Source organism: Coregonus clupeaformis, chromosome 8 (assembly GCF_020615455.1).
Source record: "Coregonus clupeaformis isolate EN_2021a chromosome 8, ASM2061545v1, whole genome shotgun sequence".
Classification (NCBI taxonomy): Eukaryota; Metazoa; Chordata; class Actinopteri; order Salmoniformes; family Salmonidae; genus Coregonus; species Coregonus clupeaformis.
In genome coordinates, this window is record NC_059199.1 from 46,402,601 (window position 1) to 46,424,398 (window position 21,798).

General features: G+C 46.5%; 1 protein-coding gene across 29 annotated transcripts in view; it reads left to right on the top strand.

Annotated features, from left to right (window-relative positions):
- The window catches only part of LOC121571839 (focal adhesion kinase 1), a 162,545-nt gene extending 140,805 nt beyond the window's left edge, over window positions 1-21,740 (top strand). For 17 of the 29 annotated variants that reach the window (XM_041883569.2, XM_041883560.2, XM_041883551.2 and 14 more), the window contains 18 exons: window positions 893-990; window positions 1,199-1,283; window positions 1,816-1,916; window positions 2,534-2,649; window positions 2,816-2,916; window positions 3,360-3,449; window positions 3,608-3,812; window positions 6,236-6,347; window positions 7,511-7,597; window positions 8,482-8,619; window positions 8,794-8,925; window positions 14,701-14,763; window positions 15,544-15,589; window positions 15,781-15,884; window positions 18,292-18,300; window positions 19,310-19,465; window positions 19,805-19,885; window positions 20,045-21,740. In XM_041883569.2, coding sequence (XP_041739503.2) covers window positions 893-990; window positions 1,199-1,283; window positions 1,816-1,916; window positions 2,534-2,649; window positions 2,816-2,916; window positions 3,360-3,449; window positions 3,608-3,812; window positions 6,236-6,347; window positions 7,511-7,597; window positions 8,482-8,619; window positions 8,794-8,925; window positions 14,701-14,763; window positions 15,544-15,589; window positions 15,781-15,884; window positions 18,292-18,300; window positions 19,310-19,465; window positions 19,805-19,885; window positions 20,045-20,263 — 1,943 coding nt within the window. In that variant the 3' untranslated portion in view covers window positions 20,264-21,740. The other 12 variants (XM_041883553.2, XM_041883557.2, XM_041883559.2 and 9 more) reach the window with 3 other exon arrangements.
- The last annotated feature ends 58 nt before the right edge of the window (window positions 21,741-21,798 follow it).

The window sequence follows — 21,798 nt, forward strand, 5'->3', positions numbered from 1 at the left end:
AAATGCACAGGGAGGAACCAAATATATTGAGGACTATGTCTGTTGACATCACCACAGCCTGATCATTTTCTGTTGCAGTGTGTATGTCATTGCCTGGTGGTGGGTGTGAATTGCCTTATACAGATATATACAGTATTTCATACAGTATTACCGTCTACTGCAGTGAAAATACAGCCAAGGCTTCTTGCTGTTATTATTAACAACCAAAAAAGGCCTCATCAACACACACACACACAGATCAGCTTATTGGTGAGTCATTTTCCCTGTAAGAGTCAGTGTAACTAACAGGAGTTATCTCTCCCTCCCCAGCCAGGGACTATGAGAGTCAGTGTAACTAACAGGAGTTATCTCTCCCTCCCCAGCCAGGGACTATGAGAGTCAGTGTAACTAACAGGAGTTATCTCTCCCTCCCCAGCCAGGGACTATGAGAGTCAGTGTAACTAACAGGAGTTATCTCTCCCTCCCCAGCCAGGGACTATGAGAGTCAGTGTAACTAACAGGAGATATCTATCCCTCCCCAGCCAGGGACTATGAGAGTCAGTGTAACTAACAGGAGTTATCTCTCCCTCCCCAGCCAGGGACTATGAGAGTCAGTGTAACTAACAGGAGTTATCTCTCCCTCCCCAGCCAGGGACTATGAGAGTCAGTGGAACTAACAGGAGTTATCTCTCCCTCCCCAGCCAGGGACTATGAGAGTCAGTGTAACTAACAGGAGATATCTATCCCTCCCCAGCCAGGGACTATGAGAGTCAGTGGAACTAACAGGAGTTATCTATCCCTCCCCAGCCAGGGACTATGAGAGTCAGTGTAACTAACAGGAGTTATCTCTCCCTCCCCAGCCAGGGACTATGAGAGTCAGTGGAACTAACAGGAGTTATCTCTCCCTCCCCAGCCAGGGACTATGAGATCCAGAGAGACAGGATAGAGCTGGGACGCTGCATCGGAGAGGGACAGTTTGGAGACGTCCACCAGGGAGTCTACAACAGCCCGGTAAATAGTACTGCAACTGTCTGGCTAAATGCAGCCAAAGCATCTCCCCAATCACCCTCAGTCCTCACGTGTTCCTTTCAATTCTGTTTAGGTTACTGTCTACCTAAACACATCTGGCCTCTTATTTATGGTCAAAATTGTCATGATATTGTCCACTACCAGTAATGCACACAAACTAATCCAATATTTTCTCTAATTTCTCTTACAGGAGAATCCCACTCTAAACGTGGCCATTAAAACATGCAAGAACTGCACGTCGGACAGCGTGCGCGAGAAGTTCCTTCAGGAAGCACGTGAGTGTGCTCAGATGTTGTGCTGCGTCACTGTAATGGGCCTGATGATGACTGCAGCTGCTGCTGGTTGCCATGTACACACACACGCTGCCTGATGGTAGTCTCAGGTTGCTTTGCTCATTGGGTTTACACGGTTCACAGACTGTTGAGGGAGTGCACTAAGTAGAGAATAGGATGCCATTTGACTGTACCGTTCGTTACCCCCTGTATATAGCCTCGCTACTGTTATTTTACTGCTTTTATTTTGTACTTATCTATTGTTTACTTAACACTTATTTTTCTTAAAACTGCATTGTTGGTTAAGGGCTTGTAAGTAAGCATTTCACTGTAAGGTGACCTGTTGTATTCGGCGCATGTGACAAATAACATTTTATTTTATTTTATTTGGGACTCAACTATTGACAGTGTTTGAACAGAGGCGTTTGAGCCCCCATGTGTTAGACCTATCCCAGGGAGCCTTTTCTCTCTTTTCTCTTTAGTTCTAAACTGTTCTGTGAAATCCTCACACCCCATTGATGTGTGTGTTCCTCAGTGACCATGCGTCAGTTCGACCACCCCCACATAGTGAAGCTAATCGGTGTGATCACAGAAAACCCAGTGTGGATCATCATGGAGCTGTGCACGATGGGAGAGGTGAGGCGACCTGGAGGTTAGGTTGGCACTGAGCCATTCAAACACAAAGTATGTTTGGATCAATACCTACAGTATGTATTGCAAAGGTGTTATTGGAGTTCTTGTCATTCTTGTAATAAATGGGAGAACACAGAACGCAAGAACACATTTGGAAACGGGGCCAAAGTGTCCTCTATCATTCCTGCTGTCATCCCTCTATCTCTGTCAAAACACTCTATCATTCCTGCTGTCATCCCTCTATCTCTGTCAAAACACTATAATTCCTGCTGTCATCCCTCTATCTCTGTCAAAACACTATAATTCCTGCTGCCATCCCTCTATCTCTGTCAAAACACTATCATTCCTACTGTCATCCCTCTATCTCTGTCAAAACACTATCATTCCTGCTGTCATCCCTATATTTCTGTCAAAACACTATCATTCCTGCTGTCATCCCTCTATCTCTGTCAAAACACTATCATTCCTGCTGTCATCCCTCTATCTCTGTCAAAACACTATCATTCCTGCTGTCATCCCTCTATCTCTGTCAAAACACTATCATTCCTGCTGTCATCCCTCTACCACTGTCATAACAAAGAGGATATCTTGTATCTTATCGATGTTTTCATCTCTTCCAGTTGAGGTCCTTTTTACAAGTAAGGAAGTACAACCTGGACCTGTCAACGTTGATCCTGTTCTCCCACCAGCTCAGCACAGCCTTGGCCTACCTGGAGAGCAAACGCTTTGTTCATAGGTAAGACCATGACCCACTTTAACAGCCGTTATTTAAGGTTTACAGAGACAATATAAAATGACGTTTTTGACACTTTCTAATATATTTTTTGGTGCCAGGCTGTCAAAATCCTCAGGTTTTCCAGGATTCCTACTCATTGTGTATATGTATGCGTGTATCTCCTCAGGGACATTGCTGCCAGGAATGTGCTAGTGTCTTCCACAGACTGTGTGATGCTGGGAGACTTTGGCCTCTCCCGCTACATGGAGGACAGCTCCTACTACAAAGGTACAAACCATAGAGAGAGATAGAGGATTCTAGTGCCTAAAAGCCTGTTTTAGCATGGGCAGTGCCATAATGGGTCAGATACAATGATGCAATGTCTATCTAAGTCTATGGTACAAATGTACGGGATTCCAGGCTGATATTTTACCACCATCTGGTGGTTGTGAAAGGTATTGCAGGCTGAAGTTTCCCCTTGGTACAAATCTAGGATCAGCTTCTCCTCCACCAATCCTAACCTTAACCATTAGTGTGGGAAATGCAAAACTGACCCAAGATCAGCGTCTAGGGGAAACTTCACCCTACTCCAAATGTTGATGCTTGTAAGCGCTTACAACTGATCAGACTAACACAACAACAACATGGAACAAAATAGGGTACATATGATGAAATCACTTGTAGATGAGTTGATGCATTTGACTGTCTCTATTGCTCAACTGGTTTTTCAGCTTCCAAAGGGAAACTGCCAATCAAATGGATGGCTCCAGAGTCCATCAACTTCAGACGCTTTACCTCAGCCAGCGATGTGTGGATGTTTGGTGAGTTTGGCAGCTACAAATAACGCTCATCTAGCGATCAACTCGTGTGTGTGTGTGTGTGTGCGTGTGCATGCGCGTGCGTCTGTATGTGTTTGTTTCTGTCTGTCTGTGGTGTTATATCTAGAGCCTGTCCTAACAGTCTTTCCCCTCCCCTCCAGGTGTGTGTATGTGGGAAATCCTCATGTACGGTATCAAGCCCTTCCAGGGGGTAAAGAACAATGATGTCATCGGGCGGATAGAGAACGGAGAGCGTCTGGCCATGCCCCACAACTGTCCCCCCACCCTTTACAGCCTGATGACCAAGTGCTGGGCCTACGACCCCAGCAAGAGACCCCGCTTCACAGAGCTCAAAACCCAGCTCAGGTCAGTAACCCTGAGGGGAGAAGTTCAGGTCATGCCAGTGTTCTTTTACATACGTTTTCCCTCCTTTATAACTCTGGAAGAATGATGTTCAACATTGCTACTCAAGAGGTCACTGTTTCATGTATTAAAGTATAGGACACTTCAGTAAAGTTTGGAAACAGTGTGGTCTCAGCTACTTAAGTTGTAGTCCACATAAGAGGCAACAGGTTGATGCCATATTCCCAATAGAGACTATCAATTATCAGCACACAATGCACTTCAATGGTCTATCTATATCAGTCAAATCCATGGTAGCTGGATAAAGTGTGATGTATGTAGTATATATTTTAGTCTAACTGAAGCAAAGCCACAGGAGATGGTGTGTGTGGGTAAATTACTGTGGGTAGTCCTCGACTGCGTCCCAAATGGCACCCTATTCCCTATATAGCGCACTACTTTTGACCGGAGCCCTATGGTCCCATTTGGGATGCAGCCCTTGTGTGGTGGATTTATTGCCTACGCATCCCATTGGCCATTTGCCTTAGTATGTAGAAATGTCTGTCTGTCCATAGATAAAGCCCTAAAGGATGTGAGCCACTCTCTTTCCTGTTAACTTTAGACTCACTGAACTGTGACTCATGTGTCCCTACTAGATAATAGTTCCCATGCCATTGGACCCATATTCAGCACAGTCCCCACAGCCCTATGTTGAGCAGTGGGTATGTTTTGGGAGAGACTATGTGGTTGGTTGTCTGTAGGGAAAGGGGATACCTAGTCAGTAGCACAACAGAATGCATTCCACCGAAATGTGTCTTCCGCATTTAACTCAACCCCTCTGAATCAGAGAGGTGCAGTGGGATGCCTTAATCCACGGCGCCTGGGGAGCAGTTGTTGGGGTTTAAATGCCTTTGCTCAAGGGCAGAATGTCAGATTTTTCCACCTTGCCGGCTCGGGGATTCGATATCAGCAGCCTTTCGGTTACTGGCCCAACACTCTTAAACCGCTAAGCTACCAGTATCCAAAGTCTTTGCTGTGTTTGGGTGATAGTTATCCTGTCACTGGATTTATTGCACTGTACGAAGAAGGGTCTGACGTGTGTGTGTGTGTGCGCGTGTGTGTGCTGGTTGCGTCTGTGCTGGTTGCGTGTGTGTGTGCGTCTGTGTGAGCCATCATGAGTGTGACTGTTCGTGCTCCATTTTGAGCTCTTGGGTACAGTGTGTGAACAGCCCATTGTCTCTAGTCTAGCCCATAGTAACGCACAGCCTTAGATCCATAATGCACCGGGAGAGAAAGGAAACACAGGGCAGCAGAGATTCCAGTGAGCACCCGTCAAGGCTCCTGGGATACCCACTTTGTCTGTTGTGGTTTTTGACCAATTAAGGGCCAAAGAGTAAGCTACACCAGGTTTTACTACCACTGTGAAGGCATTCATAGTGTGTCTTAAGGACAGCACTTCCTTACGATCGCCTCTCCTCTAGCCAAACCCTGGGACGCATTCATTAGGCACCAAACGGAAGAAAACTGAGTGAAACAGGGACAGACTACCTGAACTTGTCCAAAAAGAAACACTGTTTTTTGCATTACGTTGTGAAACGTTTTGCTATGTTGTGCCGTAATGAATACGACCCTGATATTTAGTTCCACAGCGTCATACTTCCCAGTCAGTCCAGTCCAGTGGCGGCTGGCTGATAAGCTTTCTGGCCGGGGGCCAACCACAACAGGCTATCCAAGGCAGAGGGAGGAAGGAGAGGGAAGTTAGGGGAGGTGGAGGGGTTGAGCTGGAGCTAGCTGGCTCTGATAAAGAGAGTTTAGCAAAACAGTACAGGATTTACCAGGCTGCTGCTAGACTCTCACACACCTCCGCTGCAGGCTGGGGATGTGACCAGGGAGCTGATGGTTCATCTGTGTTCTGGTGTGTTTGGATGGGCTCTCAGAGGCATAAACCTTGGGGGATGAGCGTTTTCCTGTAAGCTAAATTGGATGTAGGATCGAATGATGGATGATCGGATGATGACATTAATGGATTCATGGATGGATTTGGGAACCTGGCAACGGATACAGATAATCAATTTGCCCAACAAACAAACAAAATCACATCTGCAATGCAGCTCGTCTGTGATAGGAACATGATTGTATTTCAGGCTACAGTAATTTAGATGATTTTGTTGAAATGTTCAGTCTTTTTTATAAATGTTAAGTGTGCTAAACTGTGTGTGTGTGTGTGTGTGTGTGTTCCCTGTAGTTAGCTGTGTATGCTAACCTGTTGTGTGTGTGTGTGTTCCCTGAAGTTAGCTGTGTATGCTAACCTGTTTGTTGTGTGTGTCTGTGTGTGAGTTCCCTGCAGTTAGCTGTGTATGCTAACCTGTTGTGTGTATGTGTGTTCCCTGCAGTTAGCTGTGTATGCTAACCTGTTTGTTGTGTGTGTGTATGTGTGTTCCCTGCAGTACTATCCTAGAGGAGGAGAAGGCCCAGCAGGAGGAGAGACTAAGGATGGAGATGAGACGTCAGGTCACTGTGTCCTGGGACTCAGGGGGCTCCGACGAAGCCCCCCCTAAAGTAAGAACCCTCTCTAACCCTAATCCCCCCATAGTAAGAAACCTCCACAACCCTAACCCCAGCTAAAGTAAGTACCCTCCTGACCCTAACCCTACCCCCCTAAAGTAAGAGCCCTCCCTAACCCTAACCCCCCTAAAGTAAGAACCCTCCCTAACCCTAACCCCCCCAAAGTAAGAACCCTCCCTAACCCTAACCCCCCCCTAAGGTAAGAACACTCCCTAACCCCAACCCCCCCTAACGTAAGAGCCCTCCCTACCCCCCCTAAAGTAAGAACCCTCCCTAACCCTAACCCCCCCTAAAGTAAGAACCCTCCCTAACCCTAACCCCCCCAAAGTAAGAACCCTCCCTAACCCTAACCCCCCCTAAAGTAAGAACCCTCCCTAACCCCAACCCCCCCTAACGTAAGAGCCCTCCCTACCCCCCCCTAAAGTAAGAACCCTCCCTAACTCTAACTCCCCCTAAAGTAAGAACCCTCCCTAACCCTAACTCCCCCTAAAGTAAGAACCCTCCCTAACCCCCCCTAAAGTAAGAACCCTCCCTAACCCTAACCCCCCTAAAGTAAGAACCCTCCCTAACCCTAACCCCCCTAAAGTAAGAACCCTCCCTAACCCTAACTCCCTCCCCCTAAAGTAAGAGCCCTCCTAACCCCCCCTAAAGTAAGAACCCTCCCTAACCCTAACCCCCCCCCAAAGTAAGAACCCTCCCTAACCCTAACTCCCTCCCCCTAAAGTAAGAGCCCTCCCTAAACCCCTAAAGTAAGAACCCTCCCTAACCCTAACCCCCCTAAAGTAAGAGCCCTCCCTAACCCCCCTAAAGTAAGAACCCTCCCTAACCCCCACTAAAGTAAGAACCCTCCCTAACCCCCACCTAAAGTAAGAGCCCTCCCTAACCCCCCCTAAAGTAAGATCCCTCCCTAACCCTAACCTCCCCCCCACACCTAAAATTAGAACCCTCCCTAACCCTACCCCTGCCCTAGGGGTATAATATGACATTTCTGAGATGTTTACCTTAGATATCTTTAGGCACAGATAGACTAAATTACTAATTTTAGGAACTAGTGCTCCCTGTCCGATAGATGGTGATCACACACTGCAGGAGGTCTAAATATCCAATGTGTTCTTCAGGCTACTTACAGTATGATCTCTCTCCCCCTCCCTGTGCAGCCTAGCAGACCTGGTTACCCCAGCCCTCGATCTAGTGAAGGATTCTACCCCAGCCCTCAGCATGCTGGGCAGCTCAACCATTACCAGGTACTGTACTATACTACTGTACTGTTCTACTGTACTATACTTCTATACTACTGTACTATACTACTGTACTATACTAACACTTTTACCACAGCTACTGTGTATTACCTATAGAATTAGAAATGGGGACGCCTAGTTTCCAAGTCTGTTCTATTTCTATGGTATTACCATTATATCATTTGTATTGATAATCAGGTACTGGCAATACTGGTTTAGTAAATGTGGTTTGTTTCTTACTTGCTAGTGGATTGATGCGTGAAGGCAGAGAAAGTGCTCAACTCTATGCTTTTGGGTAAAACTGTGAAAGGGTGCTTGAAGCCAAAAGTGAATTGATGGAGAGGTGCCCGGCTTCCCCCTTTCTGAATGCAGTGAGAACGAGAAATAATATCTTCCCAAACTAAGTTATTTTGCAGCACTTCAGCTGCCCATAAAACATAGCTGACAGCAGGCATTTCCTGTAGCGCTTAAGTCAACTGCTGGCATTGTTGACTTAAGGCAGATTCCATCTGCTGAAAAATCCACTCTCAAATTCTGTTGTTATCGCTTCGGGGTCTTTAAAAGGCATTTTGAGTATCAGTATGCATATTTAAAGTTTCTATTTAATGATCAGGTCAGTTATTATTAAGATGCTTATCAGCCAGTGCTAATGGTGACATGTCACATTCAGGCTCATACTTTTAGTCCCAGAGGTCTTTGTGTCTGGGGGTCAATAATTAGTTATTGCATTATACTGCAAGCGAAGTGTTTCCCTGTACCCTGAAATGCTAACTGGGGCCCAATGCTATATGATGAACAGCCTTGCCTCACAGACAAGGCTTTGGTATCATCATAATCCTCTCTCCAAACAAAATGGGCTTTTCACCTGTCGTCTGTCCTACCATATCCAGGTTGGGTACCCTGGCCCCCACGGCATGCCTACTATGCCCAGTGGAGGTTACCCTTCCCAGGCCGGTGTCCTGGACCCCCATGAGCCCTGGAACCACCACCGGCCAGGGGACGTCCCCATGTGGTCCCCCAACATGGAGGTGAGAGATAGAGCTCCACCCAAATATATATGTAGACTATTTTTACTATGTGCTTCTGCCAATTGTATACAGGGGGAATTTCTGAATTTCATCAGCTATTGTCTGAGCTTGGTACATCTGTAGCAATCGCAGACATGGCTAAATACTAATGCAATATCTCCCTCCCTTTCTCAGGATGGAGGTGCGTTGGACATGCGTGGTCTGGGCCAGGCGCTGCCCCCCCACCTGATGGAGGAGAGGCTGATGATACAGCAGCAGCAGATGGAGGAGGACCAGCGCTGGTTGGAGCAGGAGGAGTGCTTCCTGGTAACGGACCATTATTCACCAACTACTTTCTCACACACACCATCCTGAGAGGGGGAGAAGGAGAGAGAGAACGAGAGCAAGAGGGAGAGTAGGAGAGGTAGAGAGAGAGAGGGGGAGGGAGGGAGGGAGGGAGAGAGTAGGAGAGGTACAGTGCCTTGCAAAAGTATTCATACCCCTCTGCGTTTTTTCCTATTTTGTTGCATTACAACCTGTAATTTAAATAGATTTTTATTTGGATTTCATGTAATGGACATACACAAAATAGTCCAAATTGGTAAAGTGAAATGAAAAAAATTACTTGTTTCAAAAAATTCTAAAAAGTAAATAACGGAAAAGTGGTGCGTGCATATGTATTCACCCACTTTGCTATGAGGCCCCTAAATAAGACCTGGTGCAACCAATTACCTTCAGAAGCCACATAATTAGTTAAATAAAGTCCACCTGTGTGCAAACTAAGTGTCACATGATCTCAGTATATATATACCCCTTCTGAAAGGCCCCAGAGTCTGCAACACCACTAAGTAAGGGGCACCACCAAGCAAGCGGCACCATGAAGACCAAGGAGCTATCCAAACAGGTCAGGGACAAAGTTGTGGAGAAGTACAGATCAGGGTTGGGTTATAAAAAAATATCAGAAACTTTGAACATCCCACGGGAGCACCATTAAATCCATTATTAAAAAATGGAAAGAATATGTCACCACAACAAACCTGCCAAGAGAGGGCCGCCCACCAAAACTCACGGACCAGGCAAGGAGGGCATTAATCAGACAGGCAACAAAGAGACTAAAGATAACCCTGAAGGAGCTGCAAAGCTCCACAGCGGAGATTGGAGTATCTGTCCATAGTACCACTTTAAGCCATACAATCCACAGAGCTGGGCTTTACGGAAGAGTGGCCAGAAAAAGACATTGCTTAAAGAAAAAAATAAGCAAACACGTTTGGTGTTCGCCAAAAGGCATGTGGGAGACTCCCCAAACATATGGAAGAAGGTACTCTGGTCAGATGAGACTAAAATTGAGCTTTTTGGCCATCAAGGAAAACGCTATGTCTGGCGCAAACCCAACACCTCTCATCACCCCGAGAACACCATCCCCACAGTGAAGCATGGTGGTGGCAGCATCATGCTGTGGGGATGTTTTTCATGGGCTGGGACTGGGAAACTGGTCAGAATTGAAGGAATGATGGATGGCGCTAAATACAGGGAAATTCTGGAGGGAAACCTGTTTCAGTCTTCCAGAGATTTGAGACTGGGACGGAGATTCACCTTCCAGCAGGACAATGACCCAAGGCATACTGCTAAAGCAACACTTGAGTGGTTTAAGGGGAAACATTTAAATGTCTTGGAATGGCCTAGTCAAAGCCAGACCTCAATCCAATTGAGAATCTGTGGTATTACTTAAAGATTGCTGTACACCAGCGGAACCCATCCAACTTGAAGGAGCTGGAGCAGTTTTGCCATGAAGAATGGTCAAAAATCCCAGTGGCTAGATGTGCCAAGCTTATAGAGACATACCCCAAGAGACTTGCAGCTGTAATTGCTGCAAAAGGTGGCTCTATTGTATTGACTTTGGGGGGGTGAATAGTTATGCACGCTCAAGTTTTCTGTTTTTTTGTCTTATTTCTTGTTTGTTTCACAAGAAAAAATATTTTGCATCTTCAAAGTGGTAGGCATGTTGTGTAAATCAAATGATACAAACCCTCAAAAAATCTATTTTAATTCCAGGTTGTAAGGCAACAAAATAGGAAAAATGCCAAGGGGGGTGAATACTTTCGCAAGCCACTGTAGAGAGGGAGGGAGGGAGGTAGAGAGGGAGGGAGGGAGGTAGAGAGGGAGGGAGGGAGGTAGAGAGGGAGGGAGGTAGAGAGAGAGAGGTAGAGAGGGAGGGAGGTAGAGAGAGAGGGAGGGAGGTAGAGAGAGGGAGGGAGGGAGAGAGAGGGAGGGAGGGAGGTAGAGAGGGAGGGAGGTGAGAGAGGGAGAGAGGAGAGAGGGAGGAGAGAGGGAGGGGAGGAGAGAGAGAGAGGGAGGGAGAGAGAGGAGAGAGAGAGAGGTAGAGAGAGAGGTAGAGAGGGAGGGAGGGAGGTAGAGAGAGAGAGAGAGGAGGGAGGTAGAGAGAGAGGTAGAGAGGGGTAGAGAGAGGGGGGTAGAGAGAGGGAGGAGTAGAGAGAGGAGAGGGAGGGAGGTAGAGAGGGAGGGGAGAGGGAGGGAGGTAGAGAGAGAGAGAGGAGGGAGGTAGAGAGAGAGGGAGGGAGGAGAGAGGGAGGGAGGTAGAGAGGGAGAGGGAGGGAGGTAGAGAGGGAGGTAGAGAGAGAGAGGGAGGGAGGGAGGTAGAGAGAGAGGGAGGGAGGGAGGTAGAGAGAGAGGGAGGGAGGTAGAGAGAGGGAGGGAGGGAGGTAGAGAGAGAGGGAGGGAGGTAGAGAGAGAGAGAGGGAGGGAGGTAGAGAGAGAGGGAGGGAGGTAGAGAGAGAGGGAGGGAGGTAGAGAGAGAGGGAGGGAGGGAGGGAGAGAGAGAGGGAGGGAGGTAGAGAGAGAGGGAGGGCGGTAGAGAGAGAGCGGTAGAGAGAGAGAGGTAGAGAGGGCGAGGGAGGGAGAAAGAGAGAGAGAATGAGAGAGGGAGAGCAAGAAGGAGAAAGAGAGCGCGAGAGAGGGAGGGAGGGAGAGAGAGACTTGACGCTGGTTGGAGCAGGAAGATAGCTTCCTGGTAACAGACCCTTATTCACCCAGTACCTTCTTCCACCCTGCACTGGCTCTCTGTCTCGATCATGCTAAGAAACCAGCTAATATACTCTTAACCACACCTTTGTTTATTTGGTAGAGGTTTTACATTAGGAACAACACCTTTCATCCACTAAACCACACTAACTCCTTAACAGCAAGCATATGCTCTCTACATCATTCTACCACCATTGTCCATCACTTGATCCTTGTGACCAGGAAACATACTCTCTCTACCTAAGATGTAATGTCAATACTAAATGACTGTAAAGTAATTGCTATAGCTATCTATTCAACTGTTATCCAGTCAGTCTGCCCCAAAAGCATCATATCTGTATTCAGTCTGCCACTGACTGTTTAGTGGAGTAAACTTCTGGATTTGATTACATTGTCATGCTGGCTGGTGTTTTCTCGACCATTTCATCCTTCAGCCCCTCATCCCCCTTCTGGGTCGGTTTATTTACTTTTCTACGATCTGAGGAGATTCAGATCATTGTTGTTTTTATTCAGTGAATTAAGGCGGGAAGACAGACCTGTGACCACAGACTCACCTCCTGAGGGAAATGCATGGATCAGCCAGCAGCATTCTAGAACTCTCTCTCTCTCTCTCTCTCTCTCTCTCTCTCTCTCTCTCTCTCTCTCTCTCTCTCCTCCTCTCTCTCTCTCTCTCTCTCTCTCTCTCTCTCTCTCTCTCTCTCTCTCTCTCTCTCTCTCTCTCTCTCTCTCTCTCTCTCTCTCTCTCTCTCTCTCTCTCTCTCTCTCTCTCACTCACTCCCCCTCTCTCTCTCTCTCTCACTCCCCCACTCTCTCTCTCTCCTCTCTCTCTCACTCTTTGTGTGTGGGTAGAGCTAGACTGACTAGAGGAACTATGTGATGGTTAAAGATGACAGCAGTGCTGCCCTTCCTGCTCTTTACTTTATTTCTTATCTTTTTACTCTTCAATCATATGATTAATGTCCACAATAGGCCATCTACATTGTTTGAGCAATACATTTAAAAAGCCAGTCGTATAAATAATATGTTGATAAAGGATCACATTTGTGGACCTTGGAAATGTTTGTGTTGTTGTCACGTCTAACAAGACAATTGCACAGGACTTAAAATAGTTTTAAAGGGTGAGTTTAAAGGGATCTTTAACGGTAATGGTATTTGAGCAGCCAGCCACTGTGTTGACAGACAGTCCCTCCACACCCTTTGACAATCCCTCTCCCTCTCAGAAGGCTTTCCTTTGGAAATTCTGGCGGACTGCGTCTGTTTCTCCACAGCCCCGGCCAGCCAGAATAAGAGCTTTCATTAATGCTGCCGGTTTAATTTGGCCGCCAGATATTGTGGAAGATGAGTGGAAAACTCAGCCTGTGGTGGGTTCATGCTGTTTCTCAGTCATAAAGATCCTTTTGGCAGATCTGGCAGACGAACGGACGGCACTGACAGTCTTCCTTAGTATTTCCTTGGTGAAAGTTAAATGGCTACACTGTCTATCTGTATGGATGTGATTTGTGTGAAATATTTGGTTGTGATAACAGGTTCATATGATGCCTTTTCTATGTGTTCCTGTAAACAAATAAGGATTGAGAACTGAGAGAAAGAAAGTGATAGAAAAAGAAAGTGGTGAGTGAGGGATAGGGAAGGAGGAAGTGGAGTTGGCTAGAGTGAGAGGGAGAGAGTTGGAGGGAGGGGGAGGGGGGAGAGAAAAGGGGGTGGAGGGAAGGGGGAGGGGGAGAGAAAAGGGGGGTGGAGGGAGGGGGGGGGGGAGAGAGAGGGGGAGGGAGGGGGGAAGGGGAGGGAGGGAGGAGAGGGGGAGAGAGGAGGGAGGGAGGGAGGGAGGGAGGGGAGAGAGGGAGGGAGGGAGGGAGGGAGGGAGGGAGAGAGAGGGGGAGGGGAGAGAGCGAGGCAAGGGAGGGAGAGAGGGAGGGGAGAGAGAGCGAGGCAAGGGAGGGAGAGAGGGAGGAGAGAGAGCGAGGCAGGGGAGGGAGAGAGAGAGGAGTCAGTGTGAGCCACAGAGCAAAAGGAGTCTGCTGTGGGGAGAGAGGGAGGGGGGAGAGAGAGAGCGAGGCAGGGGAGGGAGAGAGAGGAGTCAGTGTGAGCCACAGAGCAAAAGGAGTCTGCTGTGGGGAGAGAGGAGGAGGGCGAGAGGGAGGGGGAGAGAGAGATGGATCGAGAGAGAGAGAGAGGAGTCAGTGTGAGCCACAGGGCAAAATGAGTCTGCTGTGGGGAGAGGGGGAGAGAGGGAGGGAGAGAGAGAGAGAGAGTGAGGGACGGGAGGGAGAGAGAGAGGAGTCAGTGTGAGCCACAGAGCAAGAGGAGTCTGCTGTGGGATCAGTCTCTGCATGAACCCGTCAGGCACGTTTAAGCCTTCCTCCTCCAGCAGCAACAACAGAAAACTCTGGTTGTTTCTTGTCTCACTCTGCCGATGGGACCACCGCTCTCCACACAGCCACACTTCCACAGGCTCAGAGGATGCACCTTTTCAAGTCCTGCTTTGGAAAATCGGTACAGATCATGGCTGGGAAGGGGTGGTGGTCATCTTGGTGGCTTTCTGTGTGGATCTTTTTTACTAGTGGTACTTGGCTGCCTAGAAGGTTGTTTAGACAAGATGCTGCTGAAACTCTTGAGGATTTCTTCTATGCAAATAGTTCTGTCACTACAGTGTCTGTGTTTCTGGGTATCTGTGTGGTTTGTCAGGGTTGCATAAATCTTGTTTAGCTTGAAACTGGATGGATGATTGGTTGATTTGGTATTGTTCGTTGGTAGCAGGCTCCGATCTTTGAGGTAGTCAAAGAAGAATGAGGGTAAGCACAGCAGGATAACAGAGCAGATTTTGTTTCGTATGGAATTGTGAGTTCTATTCTCTCATGGAACAAAACACGAAAGCGAATTCAACAGTAATTTCATCTTGTTATTTTGTAAGAAACAGAAACTCTATATTATTCTATTTCAAGACTACTGTAACGATGGTTTCACTGATAAATATAGTTGTTTAAATCTTTGAGGTTGTGGTTATAAAAGGGGGTCAGCTGTGGCTAGCTAGTTCTCTGACCCTCTGTTCTGTGTTCTCGTCAGAAGCCAGAATCCAGGAACTCGCGGGGCAGCATTGACCGGGAGGACTGCAGTCTCCAAGGGCCGGTGAGTTTCCCATGGCCCACCGCTTGTTTGGGTTCATACCCCCAGAGGGATGGAGCAGGACGCACACTGTCACACACACACACTCTCACACACACAAGCAGGAAATATTGTTTTTCAATAAACCAATTAATTTATTATGTTTTTCCATTTCAATCATAATACAAAATACAGTTTGTCTGAGTTTCATAGCGTAGACCTCAGTAGTGCACTGCATGTCGTGGCTAGCTAGACACAGTGCTTTATCTGAACCACCCCAGTCCCCCTACGCTGAAGTGTATAGGGTCTAGGGAGGTTGGGAACTATACTGTGGCTACAGCCAGGCGTTTCTCGTGCCATCCTCACTCTCTCTCTGCTGGATAATCTTTAAAAACAGGCGTCAGCTGTAGAGCCCCCACAAACCAACCAAACCCATTTACACAGTAATTACAGAACTCTACTGGGCTGAGTGGGTCTCTTCTCTAAGAAGAGGAAGCATCGGAATGCGAGGGGGAGAAGAAAACACCAGAGTGTGTTAAAATAAAGAGAGAAGAAGAGGGTTTTGGGGAGGAGCTGGAGAAATGTAGCTGGGTGAAACATGGATGTATTTGGCTGCGTGCCTCAGAAGGTCTGAGATATGTAATGCTGCTACCCACAGAGTGCCCACAATAACACACACAAACACACAGACTGGGCCATGGGAAGCCCTAATCCTGAGTGCTGTTGGAAAAGCACGTTCAGCCAGCCAGAAAAGTGACAATGTGCCTTTCTAATCACTGGTTTGTGTTTCTATTTTCCCCTCAGACAGGAAACCAACACATATACCAACCAGTGGGACTGGGGAAACCAGGTAAGACCATCATCAGCACAATCTGTCACATGTGAACTATCTATCTACTGTGTGTTCTGATACTCACAAAGTGACAGTCCTCTGTCTCACACTCTTTCTCTCTCACACACACACACTCTCTCTCGCTCTCCACTCACTCTCACACACACACACAAACATTAACTATCTTCCCTCTCTCTCTCTCCTCTCAGAGCATGTGGCCCCTCCTAAGAAGCCTCCTCGTCCTGGAGCCCCCAGCCACCTGGGCAGTCTGGCCAGCCTCAACCCTGTAGATAGCTACAACGACGGGGTCAAGGTACAGCAACACATCACCAAGACAACACTGTCTTAATGTCTTACACCAGGGTCACCGTTACAGCAACACATCACCAAGACAACACTGTCTTAATGTCTTACACCAGGGTCACCGTTACAGCAACACATCACCAAGACAACACTGTCTTAATGTCTTACACCAGGGTCACCGTTACAGCAACACATCACCAAGACAACACTGTCTTAATGTCTTACACCAGGGTCACCGTTACAGCAACGCATCACCAAAACAACACTGTCTTAATGTCTTACACCAGGGTCACCGTTACAGCAACACATCACCAAGACAACACTGTCTTAATGTCTTACACCAGGGTCACCGTTACAGCAACACATCACCAAGACAACACTGTCTTAATGTCTTACACCAGGGTCACCGTTACAGCAACACATCACCAAAACAACACTGTCTTAATGTCTTACACCAGGGTCACCGTTACAGCAACACATCACCAAAACAACACTGTCTTAATGTCTTACACCAGGGTCACCATTACACAAACCATAGCTTGGTTTAGCCTGGTCCTAGATTTGTTTGTGCTATCTTGCCATCTCCCATAGGAGGCCGTCTAGGAGTTGACAAGACGGCACAAATAGATCTGGGACCAGGCTACATGACTCATACCTAGGAGTTGCAGGGCCTATAGTTTCTCCTGGTTAGGTCACATGGTCAGGGAAAAACTCTGAGCCTGAACCACCACCATGACGTTGTATGAGAAAGAGACCATTACTTCAATATTGAGACAATGCATGTGCTTTTTACTGCTATGAGTTGCTGCAGCTGTTTCAAGCATGCTTTCTATTTCTCACCTGGCCATCACAAGTTCCTTTTATAAGTTCTTACATAAAATATGTCCTCCCAGTTCATTCAGGAGCTGTGAGAACTTGAACCTATAGCCAGATTCAGAGCAGATTGGGATCTGGACGGAAAAGCTCTGAAAACATGTCAGTATTTCCCCTGGTTCACCAGGAGCCCAGGCGGGTAAAGTTGCTCCTAGTCAGCAGAACAGAATGGGGCTCCTAGATCAGCTCAGCTCTGAAGCCCTCTCTCTCACTCGCTCTCCCTCTCGCTCGCTCTACCTCCCTCTCTCTCTCTTGCTCGCTCTCTCCCTCTCTCTCGCTCTCTCACTCCCTCCCAGGTCTCAGACAGTACAGAGCAAGGCTAGCCCAACCCAAAGCCCATCTCTCTGACAGAGATAGTACTTAGAGACATGGACAGATGTAGAAATACACACTAAAGACACGTGGATACACACACTTACACAAGACACACATGCATACACTTATCTGCACTTAGAACACACTAGCATATACGCTTACATGTACAGTGCATTCGGAAAGTATTCAGACCCCTTGACTTTTCCCACATTTGGTTACGTTAAAGCCTTATTAAGTCAAGGGGTCTGAATACTTTCTGAATGCACTATACATACCCAGCATCATGCTTGTCCATGGGAATCTAAAATATACAATGACTGTCCCAAAAAATCAAAAGAGTGTCAGGAAAAAAACTGCACCTCCATCATTCTCATGGGGGGGTGGTGGTTAGATGAAAATCATCCCACCCTGACCCCACCATCCACCCCTACACCGCCAGGGTCACAACCTTTCTGCCACACAGCCCCACCCAGACAGACGCTGCCAAGCCGGCCCAGAAAAAGCCCCACGGTAAACCACACTTTCTGGGCTTTTATTTTGGATCCTAGTTATGCAACAACCGTCCATTTCGAGAGAAGCCAGTGAAATGAAGACTGTTGGAACAGAGTGCTTTTTCTCTCTCATAACTTTCCAGGCAGACAGTTTGAAAGGAGACCCTTAGCGAGGCCTCTCTTCTTCTAGCTCTGAAAATAAAACCTAATTAAAACACTGAGGCTTGTAATACAGTGGAGTATAGAGAAGCCCAAGGAAAACACAGTCCTTCCTCACAAGACAGAATCCGGTGAAATCCAAAGCTCGCTTCTCACTGTCTTTTAATCATGATCCTGGATCAAATGCTAGATCAAAGGTTTTAGACTCACTACTCAGTTCGCCCAGCGAAAGCTAACGTTATGATGAACAATACAATACAGCAACTCCGAATACCATAGAGTTCAGGCATTTGGATATTTTTCTCAGTGCAACATCCAACTAGCACTCAGAACTTTATCACTCGAAACAGGAGATACTATCTGAACTTTTCAATTGCTAAGTGTTTTAAAACGGTGTGCCCTAATGAACACGACCCTATCTGCTTGTATTGTGTTGATGCATTGCATGCGTTGCCTTTTGCCTTCTGTTCTGCAGTGTTAATCCTTTCTCTCTCTTCTGTTTTCCCTGCATCCCCCTCTCCCTCCCGCTCGCCCTCCCTTGTTTTGCCTCTGCGCCAACCTACTGTTGTTGCCCTTTAGCCCTGGAGGGTAAGAGCTCTGTGTTTGTCAGTTACTGTCTGACCACTAGGGAGCGCTCTAATAACACATTCTCTACCACTGTACAGGAGTCATCAAACCTTCTTAGCCGAGTGGATAGTGGCATTGGCCTTAAGATCAGTTTACTCTCCCTGAATCCTAACCGTAACCATTAGAGGGGGCAACACAAACTGGTCTTAGATCAGTGTCTAGAGGCGACTACTCCGGATGAGGCCACTTCATCCAGGCTCATGTTCTAAAACCAGTGAGGCTTAAACCCATAAACAAAGCAAATCATCCTAGTATTCAGTGGCAGTCATTTCAGTAATTACCAAATTACTGTATTGGCTCTTTTGTCAGTCATAGTACTAATGTCAAATCAATTAGTGGGAGTAATAATAAATATATGTAGGCCTCCATTGATGACTCTCTTCCCTGTGGTATGGTGTGATGCATGTTGGGCTGTGTAGTCATAGTTACCATCACTAACTGTAGTTTAGTAGATTATAGTACACCACAATCTGCCTCCTCTCTGGACCGTGGCATGCGTGTGTGTGTTTGTCTACTTGTCTGTTTTGGGTTGTCCAATTCATCACACGTCATTCACAACCATGTTCAGAGATTGAATGCTCTCATATTGTGAATCGAGCTACAGGAATTCTGGCAAATACTGTCATCTAGTGTTCACTTTGTAAACTACATGATTAATCTATAAATTGCTGGCGGCTAGTGGTTACAGAAACAAAACCATTTTAGCTTTACGCCACCTCGTGGTTCCAGTGAATAGGATAGATGGGACACTTCTGGTTGTGCACTCATCAAAAATCAAGTCAGACAAAATCACCTAGCTTATTTTCTCTAGAACACCGACACTCAATTGGGTCCCATTAGATCAGCATAATCACACATTTTATCATCATAGATTCACCGTAGAATCACTCAAATTATTTGAAGGAGATAGATTCACTTCCCTCACTATGTTGTATGTGGACCAACTCATCCTCATCTATGTGGTGTGTAGATCCAGCCTCAGGAGATCAGCCCTCCCCCCACGGCCAACTTGGACCGCTCCAACGACAAGGTGTATGAGAATGTGACGGGTCTGGTCAAGGCTGTTATAGAGATGTCCAGTAAGATCCAGCCAGCCCCTCCAGAGGAGTACGTCCCTATGGTCAAGGTAAGGCTATAATAATAATATATGCCATTTAGCAGACTCGTTCATCCAAAGTGACTTAGTCATTCGTGGATACATTTGTTACATAATGGTGGTCCCGGGAATCAAACCCACTGTCCTGCTTTTGCAAGCGCCATGCCCTACAAACTGAGCTAGAGAGGACATGAATGAACGATGAAGGACAAAGTTTATTGTTGAATCATCGTCATCGTGATTATTAATGTTGTATGTTGGTGATCATTCCTCAAGAGGATATTATTTCACCTGTCGAGGGACACTGATTTCTAAGCCATTGCATCTTTATTTTATATTAGTGATATCCTGGTTCTTTTTTTACCACAGGAGGTGGGACTAGCTTTGAGAACCCTATTGGCCACAGTGGACGAGACCATACCAGTGTTACCAGCAAGCACACACAGAGAGGTGATAACTCTTCATTACAAATCAAGATATTGCCTCTGACTGTTGTCCTATTGTGTCTGAGGACAAAATAAGTTATGTCTTGCCTCAAAAAACATCTAACACTGAAAGCCAGTTGTCTATTGTGTTTTCTTTAACTCCTGTCTTTCTCTTCATCTGCAGATTGAGATGGCCCAGAAGCTCTTGAACTCTGACCTGGCCGAGCTGATCAACAAGATGAAGCTGGCCCAGCAGTACGTCCTCACCAGCCTGCAGCAGGACTACAAGAAACAGATGCTGACGGCCGCACATGCCCTGGCAGTGGATGCCAAGAACCTGCTAGACGTCATCGACCAGGCCCGGCTCAAGATGATCCATGCCCAGTCCCGGGGATCACACTAGCCCCCTCCGGCTCCTAGCTCCCTGGGCATGGAAGACCTCCGAGGGGAGGGAGAGGGATATAACAGAGTGGAAGGGAGTCTGGTGCTGTGGAAATAGGGCTGGTTGGTTTCAGCTCCCATAGCAATCATAGACCGCACAATGTCACAAGTCAAGACTGCTCAGTTCACACCTCGATCAGAGCTCCTGATACTGCAGGACAGAGACAGTGGTCACTCGACCTGATCGCACCCTTCCATCCCCTTCCTAAAAACTTTTTATAGACTTCTGTTTTGTCTGTCGCTGCACTCCAGGATCCTTGGATGTTTTGAGATCAGTTACATACAAACTCTTGTTTTATTAGATTTGGCTGCGTCTCGTTTGTGCTAATGTTTTTTTTATCCAGAGATGAATTTCAGCTTACGTCAGACGTCTTCTTCTTCCAGGTGGCTAATAATTATCACAGATGTGGAAATATAATAAAAATCTAACTGGAACATCTGAACCATTGAAGAACTACAAGCTATCTATATATGGCAATGGTTAACATTGTGTTTCTGAGATCAATGGTTGGGATGTCTGTGTTAAACACTTACCTTCCCTGTCCTACAGTATCACAGCATATAATGCTCTTCCCAACACTCTCGACTAGAATTATATATTTTGGCATCCTCTTACATAGACTCAGGCACCTCTGGACAGTGAATAATAAAATATAAAAAAAATATTTCTTTATCAAACATGTCACATGCCACTTTAAGTTAACAGTAAATATACAAATCAATATATTTTTCTGCATTTCTGGGATTGAAATGTTACGAGGGGCTTATTTTTTGTCATAAGGGGGAGGCGCATTTAAATTCCAGTGAAGATGAACTATCATGTGCCAAATGATTTGAATCATCCAATAGTTTGGCAGTTCTATGGTAAAAAACACTGTCCCATTGCTAGCCATTCCCTTATCACTAAAACAGTTTTTGTATATTTAAACCAGGTGCTCTATTCAATCTGTATCAATAAAGCGTTAAGATTGCAGAATAGTAAAGGTATTTTCAGATTGAGCTGACATATGCAGTGTTTACTATGAATGCAGCCTGTGCTAACATTGACTTTAAATTTCAATTTAACGTCATTTAGCAGACACTTACCCAGAGCGACTTGCCAGCTGCCGCCCCAGTAACGCTGAACTTCCGCAATACGGATTGAATAGAGCCCCAAGTTAAACCTTTCTGCTTCTTTACCTGGGTCGTATTCAATAGGGCACACGTAGCAAAACATTCTGCAACGGAAAACAAGCTTATTCGACAACTTCAGGTAGTCCCGTTCGTCAAGTCTTTCATTTGACCCAGCTTTACAGATTCTGCCTCTCCAGACTGTTAGGCCTTAATGTCCCTACCATGTGTACAATCTCATCAAACCGCTCGTTTTGGGTATAACTTATTCTCAGGAAGAATAACCTGTACAGTTCCTTAAACTAATAAAATGTATCGTTCTGTCTTCAGAAGTGTTTGTTTTCCTTGTGTGCTGTAAAATGGGTGATATCGTGCCATACTTTCAGA